Source organism: Leuresthes tenuis, unplaced genomic scaffold, assembly GCF_036924035.1.
Source record: "Leuresthes tenuis unplaced genomic scaffold, fLeuTen1.0.hap1 SCAF_21, whole genome shotgun sequence".
Lineage (NCBI taxonomy): Eukaryota > Metazoa > Chordata > Actinopteri > Atheriniformes > Atherinopsidae > Leuresthes > Leuresthes tenuis.
In genome coordinates this window covers 27918495-27929635 of record NW_027325375.1, presented here as the reverse complement: position 1 = coordinate 27929635, position 11141 = coordinate 27918495, and the positions used below count along the sequence as shown (strand labels likewise).

Genomic DNA, 11141 nt, shown 5'->3' with positions numbered 1-11141 from the left:
GTTGAGCTAAACATCAGAAAACATTGAATCTGCTGTAAATGCTTAACAAGAATAACATGTAGTTTTTAAGTGAAGCTTGTAATAAAGTATTTTCTATGATGCAAATGTTGTTGCGTGTAACCAAAGCCCATCCGAACAAGCATCTATATTTGAGATTAAGGTGCCTTTTTACATTCAATTGAGCATAATAATACAGAACGAATGTAAACACAAGTTCCCCAGACTTACTTTACAGTGATTTTCTCTTTGTTTCATGAACAGTTTACAAGATTTCACAACACAAATAACCACTATTTTCTATCTGAAACTCCTTTATTGAGCAGTCATGAAATTGATGATGATAAACACCATGATGAACCACATAATTGTGCTATTCGTCATGTTGTCATGAGTTCTAATAAATTTAGCAGCAGTTCAAAGTTTCAAGCCTCTAGGTAAAACCACATAATGGAGAAGCACGGGAGAGTGAAAGTACTAATAAAATCTCGACTTTTCTGCTTAAAGATAATTTGCAGAGACGCACTCGCAGCTGGAGAGGTGATTAATCATTTCAGAGTATCAATGCATCAGCTTTAAAGTTTTAAAAAATAATGAATTTTATGTATATTTGGTGCAAGAGTTCAGGATGTGATGTCGAATTAACTTCATGTAAGTAATGCCGCAATGAAGGAACTGCATATAAAGTCAACTGATTATCATTTTAATCTTTTATTTTCAGTATTCTTTCTTTAATCAGTGGTTATTATTTTCATGTGTTCTTGATATTATATCAAGCACCTTTGAACATTAATCTCAGAAGCAGTATCGTGAATATCAGTCATATTGATTCTGTGTTTGCTGGTGTTTGTTCCAGGTTTGACGCACTCCGGCCGCGTGTCCTCTAGTGCGTTTTACAACCAGCAGAGGGCAGTGTTGTCAAAGCTGAGAGCTGCAGATGCAGAGCTCAGACATTTTTGAGGACTTAGTTCCCACTATGAAGACAATGAAAAACAATCAGGGGGAAACTTTCATAACTGAAGTGCACATCCCAATTCACATGCACATGTAACGAAAAGGACTCCTCTGTCAATCAGGTCTTAATTGTTGTGATGTCAGCTATGTTTAAGAAGGATGCTGGTGAAATACTTTTAGGAGCGTACTGCAGCACTGTTGCTCTGTTGCATTACCTGAACAAACAGGTGATGGAGAATTTGCATTGAAATCACCTCTGACCTCAAAGCAGCTCTGGCTCAAGTGACTCGTATGCCGTTATCGACATATACTGCAAAGCACTGTTGTGCCTGATTGTGTATGAGGCGTCTGTCTTGTCTCAGTGCACTATCATTAAGTCTTCTTTCCATTGCATGGACATTATAGAGAGCCTTTTGCCCTTTTGCTGAATGATTCGCGTTCATATTATTGCTAAATGTTGTATGAAATATTTATGATGTATTGCAAAGAAACTGATGGTTATCTTGGGACTATGAAAGGCTGGTGTTGCTGACCCCACTGAGAAATGACCACTGTCCTACAGCAAGATTATGCTGCACTAATATTTAGGGCACAAACACAGGGACTTTGGCTTTTCTCTGTTGCGGTCAGCGTTTTCTTTCAGTGCTCCTTATTAGTAATCCAAAGTCAAACTCTTGTGTTTTAAGTATTGTGAAAGCAAGCAATTGCACAGCCTGCAATACACTTTGTCACACTTTGTCAGATGTCCCTAAAGAAGAGTCCTCTTGGGAACAGTCCTCAATCAAGTTAGTCTCATCCAGTTACTGGAAAAAGATGGAATTTCTACCACTTTATATTCTCTCTGGGACATTAAACCTTTCCTTAAATATGTAAAATGGAGCATCCTGCTTTTATCCTTCCTATTTTCTACCACAAATATATAATTACTCTTAAAATCTGGACTTAAAATAAAATTAAATAAGATACTACATCCTCAGAATTCAGATGAAATGCATAATTTTGAACTGATATTCAGATGTATTAAAAAAGATACCCATAATACAGTATCTTTGTTAGTTTTCTTGTCAGTTTCTTTGAGGAGTTCTAGCAGGGATGGAGGTCAGAACAAACTGGAAGCTACTGTGTGTCATAGTTGATGTGATCCAGTAAGTCAGGGGTGTCGACCACCAGAGCTGCATGCTGAATAAGAGCCTGGATGATGATTGTGCACTGCTGTGGAAGGCCTTGCTGCAGGGTAAAAGAGCAGCTTCAGTGGCTGTGTGGGAAAAGGCAGCCAAGTAACCCTATTTATAGAAGCAGCAGTTATTTTGGGGCATTGTTTGGGGCAGTTACAGCAGTCAGCTGTGCAATTTTCATATAACAGAAACGCTTTACACTATTTTCCTTGGATGGCAGAGTTTTTTTCCTTTTTTTAATATGTTTTGCTTTGATGTCACTTTGCTTTAGGCAGAGCTACTGACCTCAGAGCTTTGATTCGAAGAGTTGACAAATGTAGAGAATATGACTTAAAGAAGAGCCCCACAAAATAACACATTTATTATTAATTAATAACTTTCTTATCAACAGATGATTTACAATCCGCAACAGTTTAGATCAACAGAAAAAGACAGTGAAGCCACATGCAGAAGCCTGTTTTACACATAATATTGGACAGTGATATTTGACTTATGGTGACTTTTTGAAACAAATGGTAAACATGGCATCATCTATGCAGGAAACGTCTCCACCTGTGCCAATCAGTCACCTTGTTTGGAGATGTAATTTCAGTTCAGGCTCAGGTAATGAGAGTAATTTTGTCCGCAGCGGTAAGATGTTGATCATGTTTACCAGATGCACAAATGAATGAACAAGGATGCCTTTTGTTGCTGCCTTTGTTCGGGTGACAAATAAACAGCCTGACATGTATGAATCCTACAAATAAAGATGAAAAATATAAGTTTCATTACAGGCTGAAAATACTTTTTTTCTGGATAAATGGCCACCCTTCTTGAGTTTGCTTCTGCTGGAAGTCTCTTCCTGTTAAATGGGAGTTCTCTCCACTTCTTGCAGCTCACGATGGAGGATTATGTCGAAGTGAAGGTTTCTACTTTTTACAGATTTTTAAATGAATTTTTAAATGAACTGGATTAGGTTGGATTGAACTAAATACCAGTGTTGACTTATGCGTTATTGGATTTTAAATCAACTTATTAGCTTTTCTCTGTAGAACACCTTCATAAATAAAAGTGAAGTGTATGGAATTTGGAAGGGAGGGTGTAGCACGCTATAGCTCACTATGGGAGTAAAACACACTTTGAGAGACGTCTCAACAGTAACCCAAATGTAATTATCAGCTGTCAAAGTTTCAATCCTGTCCAACTTAAAAATGTAACTGCTATTACTTGTTTTAAAGGATCATAGAGATGATGTAGTATTTGTGTCCAGTCTGTGTCTGTGTGGAGTGTGCATGTTCTCCCCGTGTATGCGTGGGTTCTCTCCAGGTTCTCCGGCTTCCTCCCACCGTCCAAAAACATGCATGTTAGGTTAACTGGTGTCTCTGAAATTGTCCTTAGGGGTGAGCGTGTGTGGGTGTTTGTCTCGTTTGTCTCTGTGTGGCCCTGTGATGGACTGGCGACCTGTCCAGGATGTACCCCGCCTCCTGCCGCTGACCGCTGGGATGGGCTCCAGCCCCCCCGTGACGGATAAAGCAGGTATAGAAAATTGATGGATGGATGGCCCAATCAAAGTTGAATCTGCCTCTTGTAGGTTTCCCATCAGTGGAAGAAAAAAAAAGCTTTCAAGTCTTATTCATACTTTGTTTTCTGAAAATTCTAGTTTGATATTTGTCTCACCAGTAAAATGTCAAATTTGAAAATATCCTATGGTGTGTTGAGCCATATTTCCCCTCCACAGCTTCAAAGAGAATATCAATGCAGGCATAAAGTGGGATGTTAGTCCCATCGTTTAAGATATCGGTCCTTGACTTGTAATCTGGCAGAAAAACACAACACTGGTAATTAAAATTTGCCTTGATGATTTGTTTTGTTCTGTGAGCACTTTGCCTCCGGGGTGTTCAGTTTTAAATGTGGAAATGCTTAATCAAATTTACATTAATATTCATCTGTGCTTTGGCACCTTAGTTCCCTGGTTCCCAACATGCTGCTCAAATAAAGCTTCCTAATTACAAGATTTACATACTTTTATTTAATAATTTTTCTTTCTTACTTGATCCAGGCACTGCATTGCCTTCCAAAGACAATTGTTATTTGAGAGAATCAACATATAGTTTGATTGGATAGCTAATATGTTTTTTTTTCAGTTATATTCCATTTCAGTATTTCACCACAGCAAGAAAAGAAAAGAAATAGTTCACTGACGTAATTCTGCACACAATAGCCTTCAGTTTTTGGTGTGAAGAAATGAAGTTTGTGATGACAAAGCGCTGTGATTCAGACCTGCACATTAAAACATTGCTTTGGGCAACTCTTCTTTCAACAGATATGCTAATGCTTCTTCTGGTAATACAGTAATAAGATATCAGATGAAATATAGACTCACTCTAACTAATTTGTCAAACACTCTACCTGACAGATGTTGTTTTGTTCTTCTCTTATCTCAGAACGTTCTGTATTGCTTGTGAGTTTTTAGTCAAAGCAGAGCAGAATTGGAAGTGGAATAAAACTGTCTGGAGAGCAGTTATATACTGGATTAACAGTAGGTGACTATGTAAAATGGAAAAGATGTCAAATGTAACTGTGTGATTTATTAATCTGCGATAAAATGGTAAGGCTATGTTAAATGTTTCCATGGATCAGTGTGTATTGTATTGTGTTGTGTTTATAAGAAAATCTATAAGCAGAAATACCATCATTTTAAAGATATTTTACACAGTGCATCTGCTCATTATCTATTTAATTACAGTAACAGCAGGATAACTAGATTTAATGTAATTTTACTCTCACTGATGTTACCATTTTTTTTAAACTTCATTAAGTTTTTTAAAGTGATTAAAAACAATAGTTCTGTCATTGTTGCTATAAAAAAAAAAAAACGCTTTTAGTGGTGATAATTAATCCAATCAGTTGAAATGTCAGGATTGCAATTAGAAGTCCAGAGATTTATCTATGATCACTTCTTATTAAGACAACATTAAATGCAGGAATGCAGCACAAAATATCTTTATTGGATCAAGTTTGTTGCCATGTCGATCTCTACATTTCAGACAAACTGGCATTTTATTGGGTCCAACTCACTATGTCAGTTTTAGCCGTTGCACTCATGGTAGTGGGGCCTCTCTGATTTAACTAGAAGTTAAATATAACACAACTGAAGTGCACACATAATGAAATGAATGGAAGAGACGCTGCCTGCTTAATTTGAGTAATCTACTGTTAATAATTCATGGTTTACATGCAAGGAATGAAATATAAATGTCATCTCTAAATGTCATCATAGAGTAAGATACTGTTGTAAATCCACAGTAAACTGAATGCAGTTTTTATTCTGTTAAAAGAATCATTAAAGTTAATAAGAGGACCAGTTACTGTCAGCAACTAGCTGATACGTCTCTTTAGGTTTTTTGGAGAGTGTAATCTGATGTTTAACTGGGTTACTTGAAGACTTTCCCATAACTGCCTATACCTCGTATCCAGTTAACCATTATGGACTTTATATTTGGACTCCATGGCACAATCATCTTTAAATCATCTTCAGTTTGTTTGAAACTCTGCTGCCGGACTCCTCTTAAAAGATTCAGAGACTGACATTTTTGATGATATAATCACTGCTTGGCTGATGGGTCTGATTGTAAGTGAGTGGTCTCTTACAACAGTACTTATTCTAACACAGGATGTGTCTGTATTTAGGCCACTTCACTCCCTCAGGCTTACAAGTTGTGTGCATATATCTGTGGGTTATAACAAGCCGTGTCTATATATAAATCAAGGTTACCACTTGCAGAAATGGATAGATTGGTATTCACAGGTGATTGAATGTGCATGCTGTGTTCTGACCGGGCTGGATTTACACCACCCAGTCAACACAGCATACGTTCAGTGACTGAACACAGAGCTGATGTTTACATCCTCTGTATGTGTTTATCATCACATGGCCACATTCGCCTCTTTAGGCGATGCCAGAACACACTGTGCTGTTTTTTGCAGACACCATGTGTTTGATGTCTCATATATGTATTTGAACTTCAACATTAAAGGAAGTACTTAAACGGGCCGCTGACGTTTGCAGTCAGTCGAATGTGGCTGAAGAGGATGTGCATCACAGAGTGAGAGGCTCCCTGAGCAGATCCCATTTGCCGTGGTGGAAATTGGGAAGCACGTCCACAGTGTGCTTCAGAGGCAGTATGATATACCATAAACGCTCACCTCAGTTCTCATCCTTATTAAAATACTGTCAGATGTTTGCCTTGAAGCTCCTGTTGAAACTGTTTCCAGTTGCAGTCTGTAAAACGGGAGAATCAGTGCACAAAGCCTCAGTGGCATGAATGAAACCAGCTCAGGAAAGCCAAATAGGAATGCTTTCAAACGTTTTAATTGCACTGCAGTAGTTTCAGTAATGTTGGGGAACAACAGTGTCTTTTATTCCAGTTTTCTTTCATCAAATGTTACTATTTTTTAAATATTATCTATGATTTTGATATAGTTTGCATTTTTATCTTAAAAGGTAAAGCTGCATCTTAAAAGTTGACTTAACATCGGGTGTATGGTTTACTAAAGGGTTTCTGTGTTGGGCTTTTATTAATGTGCACCTTCAGTTTGAACTTCACATTATTACTGAGGGTGCTGCTGAGCTTACAGAATACACACATAACCCTTAAAGCCCCTCTTTGATGTCAAAACTATGGCTGGGGATTTCTGCTTTGAATCTTAAGAGCATGGATCACAGAAAGGCGAGGTCAGACAGCCCATATGCTTCACATAGAAGGCTGGGGCAACCAGTCGTGACTACTGGAGACATGCAGCTGATGTGCATGTGCTGGAAGGGCCTGCTGAAGTGAGAGGGCAGCACAAGCTAAGAGAAGAAGTTAGCACAAGTTTGGTGGAGAAAACAGCAGAAGCAAGAGGAGAAGCTGCCTCGTGTTTGTTGTGCTTGTTGTTACGAAGATGGCAGTCCTGACAGCCTCTGTCTATGACATCTCTACCTGGCATCTCCTGTCTGGGAGTACATGAATGTGCAGCTTCTAATGTAAAAACTGCCCATGACTCTCCTGCTGAATGCATTTGAGTTGGCATCGCTGATAATCATTAGCTCTCTGGCCTTTACTATGTAATCTATCGAGCGTCAGTTGTTACTGTTGTCAAACCAGAGGCTCGTCTTATCCATGACTGTTAAATTTCTACAGTTGTTGAAAGCAATAGAAAGTTAAAAAAAACAACCAATCTGATACTTCCACTAAATTAAGACCAGGCATGATAAGGTTTTCCTTTTCCTGAACTTTTTTTTCTTTTTCTTCAGTTGTGTACAGCTGAATTACCCCAATATTATAACAGGCCATTGCATTGTGTAACAGAGACAGGGTTGTGTCCTGTAAGAAATGTACTGTCAGAGAAAGCATCTCTCTTTTTTGCTAACTTGACAGCATGCAGCTAACTCTCAATGTTTTTTTTTCTTCTTTGTAAAAATAGATCAGTTATTTTACTTATTTTTCAATCAATGGCCAGTTTCAAGCATAGTTAGCGTGCTTAGTAAAAAAAGATCTCTTGAGGTTGAACTCCTTTGACACACTCATAACATATTGCTTTGGAACTGAGACTTGTGACAAACATTTAGATTAGTCTGGTTCTGCCATCACATAAGATGAGTTTTTAGTAGATTTGTAACTGCTGAAATGGGACTTAATTGTTAAAATTGAGAGGGGCTTTGCTCTTCTTTCTTAAATAGGTCACAATAATTCTTGTACACAACCTTTCTTGGTTGAGTAGCAAGGAGAATATAAGCTCAGTGTGTGACAAGTTATACTTTTGTGCTCATCAGTTGAAGTTATGGTGACACTTGTGCTAAATGAATCAGAATCTTTTTTGTCTTTGTGGCAACAAGACATTGCACAACAAAATAAATGCATGTTTTGTCATCGTTTCATTTAAACAACCTGAGTTCAAGCTTAAGTGCACTGAGACAAATTGCATAATCTTTCAAGTGGCAGGAAAAACATTTCTGCAAATGACATACTAACCGAGGTGCATGTCTGCAAAAAAGGTCACGCTGTCCTGACACTATTTTTGTTCATGAAATTGAACTTAATTACAGTGCAGTTGTTCTCAGTGCTTCCTGTAAAAGGTAATAGCTGTATGCCAAACATCAAATCACATCCAGATCAATAAACACAGATTGTGTTGCCTGTTTTGCTGTGCTGGTTATGCAGTAGTCTAAATACACACTCCTTACACACATTCATAAACATCATACAGCTCATTCTGCAGCTCATTTATTGGATTATAACAGTGAGCAATACTGGAGTGAATAAAGCCATTGGACTTTCATGCCGTTAAATAGATAAAAGATGACACAGAATTAAGTTCAGGCAGTGAAATTCATTGACTGTATTTCAGTATAGATCATATTTTTCAGCCTACTGCAGCATACAATACAGAATGCGTTTTAAATGACATACTATAGTGCAATACAACAGCAAATCAGCTGTAAGCCTTTAGTGGATACCTTTATCCACTTAGCTTTACTGTGACCTTAGCCTTGTTTGGTAGTAACCAAGATATTACAGCAAAGATTTCAGACCATTTATATAGGAGTGACTGAGTTGGTTCTAAATGTAGAGCAGTTGAGAGCTTTTACTGAGTAGCTTTGTTATAACTTCACTGGGTTGGAAAGCAGGCTTTTTATCTGACTGTCAACATCTGGGGGGATTGAGGTGACAGCATACTGTGCTGTTGATGCAGTGATTTTTAGTGCATGATCCTTGTTCTTGTCGCACAAGTCATAAGCCATGGCAGAGAATAATAATGTTGATGACATATTAATTGTTATCTATCTATCTATCTGTCTATCTATCTATCTATCTATCTATCTATCTATCTATCTATCTATCTATCTATCTATCTATCTATCTATCTATCTATCTATCTATCTATCTATCTATCTATCTATCTATCTATCTATCTATCTATCTATCTATCTATCTATCTATCTATCTATCTATCTATCTATCTATCTATCTATCTATCTATCTATCTATCTATCTATCTATCTATCTATCTATCTATCTATCTATCTATCTATCTATCTATCTATCTATCTGTCTGTCTATCTATCTATCTATCTGTCTGTCTGTCTGTCATTTTCCCATTCTTGCTTGAGGTGTGATTTTATCTGCCCAACAGTTCAGCTCCTCCTTTGACGTTGGTTTTGCAACCATGATAGTTTATTACCTGTTTATTAACTCTCTTCCTACCAATTCATGATGTCGTTATAGTTGCAGAAAGGCCTTCTCTGAGAAAGACATTGTCTGGATGGCAGCATTGCTCTAAAACCTGAATGTCTTATTCAACATCAATGGTACCTTTACAGATGTGCAAATCACCCACTGCATGTGTGCTAATGCACCCCCATACCATCATGGATGCTGGCTTTAGAACCACATGCTGATAACAAGCCAGATGGTCCTCTCCTCTTAGCCCTGAAGATGTAGTGTCCATGATTGAGAAGTACATGTAAACTCATGTAGTGATCTCCTCTACAGAATTATACATGCATTTAAAGTAGAGCTGTCTTTGAGCTGAATATCACAACCACACTATTGTTCCAGCTGTCTATGTACCATAACGGATGATAACCCACAATATTCTTTAGAATTCTTTATGTTGAGAAACACATTTAAATTGTAGACTATTTGTTCTTACAGGATGCCATCATGGGTCAGATTTAAGAGTTTGAGCAACTGACTTTGTGTGTCATTTTTTATATATATACCCAATTAACTTATTGATGTGAAAGGTTAACCTAAATTGTTGTGAAATGTTTCTAGTCTTTTGTCCCCCCCAAATAAAAAAGTTAGACTTTCTGAGTTTGCTGATTTGTTGTTTTTTCTGCAGCATTTGTTTTTCCGACCTTCCGGTTGCCAACAAAACTGATGGTCAATTTAATCTAATTGTAATGACCAATAGAGCTTAGTCAATTAGGATCCTAATATGTAGCATTAGTTAGGTCAGCAGTGATTTAACAGAGATAAATCAGTTCGTTAGCTCCCACAGTTACCGTTCCTGCTCTCAAACACCTGCAGGGGACAGCGCAGGATTGTGCTGCCAGTGTGTAGGACTGCTGCTGCATGAGCGCACCCACACATATTAATACAACAGGAAGGCATGGATGGATGGAGAGATAGCATGCATACATGGCCTATATACACACATGCAGTCACAAGTCAGCAGTATATTGTTTGTCCCCACTGACTTCGTGGCTTTGTGCTCCGCTCTGGCTCTGCACCACACACACTCACACACACACCAAACCCAAGCAGTGACTGCACCTCCTCACACACCAACTCTGCAGTGACGTGACGAGGAAGACTGGAGGCTGCACTTATTATAATTCAACGTCAGACCAAGTTTGATAAACGCCCTCTTTCCCTCCCTCTACATTTCACTCTCCCTCGCTCCTTCCTTCCCCTCTTTCACGCTGTGGCCCATTTCACTGGTCTTCATCCACACTAAGGAGATCCGCTCCCCCTCTCCTCCTCCTCTACCACCACCATCTTTGAGATAAAACACTGGCTTTAAATTTCCAGCAGCAGCAGCAGAGGGCTGGCGCTGCAGTTGCGCTGGCACAGATTCAACGTGGGTGCACACAGTGAGTGAGAGAAAGAGAGACACGCCGCATCTTGTGGATTTCTTTGCGTCCAAGCCTGTGTACATGGTTCTTCTTGCCTTTCCTCAGCCACACACAGATCAGGAGTTGATTTCACTTCTCGGAGAAAAATGTGGAATCGCACATTTGCGACAATCCTGGTTTTACTGAATTTTTTAGGGGACTCGCTGGCTGGCTTTCCAAACCAAATCAACATTGGTAAGTTCCAAGAGATGCTCTGACTACATCATGCATTTCTTTGTTCACATGGTCTAAATAGGACAAGTCGCGATCTGTCAGTTGTGTGTGTTTTTTTTCTTGACCCCTTTTTCTTTTTATTTGAGGTTAAATCGTCACTAACTTAGGCTACTTCTCATAAACACACAGGATTGTGGGTT

The 11141-nt window shown here is 38.5% G+C and overlaps 1 protein-coding gene across 3 annotated transcripts in view; it reads left to right on the top strand.

The window, feature by feature from the left end:
• Positions 1-10511: 10511 nt before the first annotated feature.
• The window catches only part of LOC140280172 (glutamate receptor 3-like), a 73859-nt gene continuing 73229 nt past the window's right edge, over positions 10512-11141 (top strand). The window contains exon 1 of one of the 3 annotated variants that reach the window (XM_072375462.1): positions 10512-10962. In XM_072375462.1, coding sequence (XP_072231563.1) covers positions 10875-10962 — 88 coding nt within the window. In that variant the 5' untranslated portion in view covers positions 10512-10874. The remainder of the gene's footprint in view (positions 10963-11141) is intronic. The other 2 variants (XM_072375460.1, XM_072375461.1) reach the window with 2 other exon arrangements.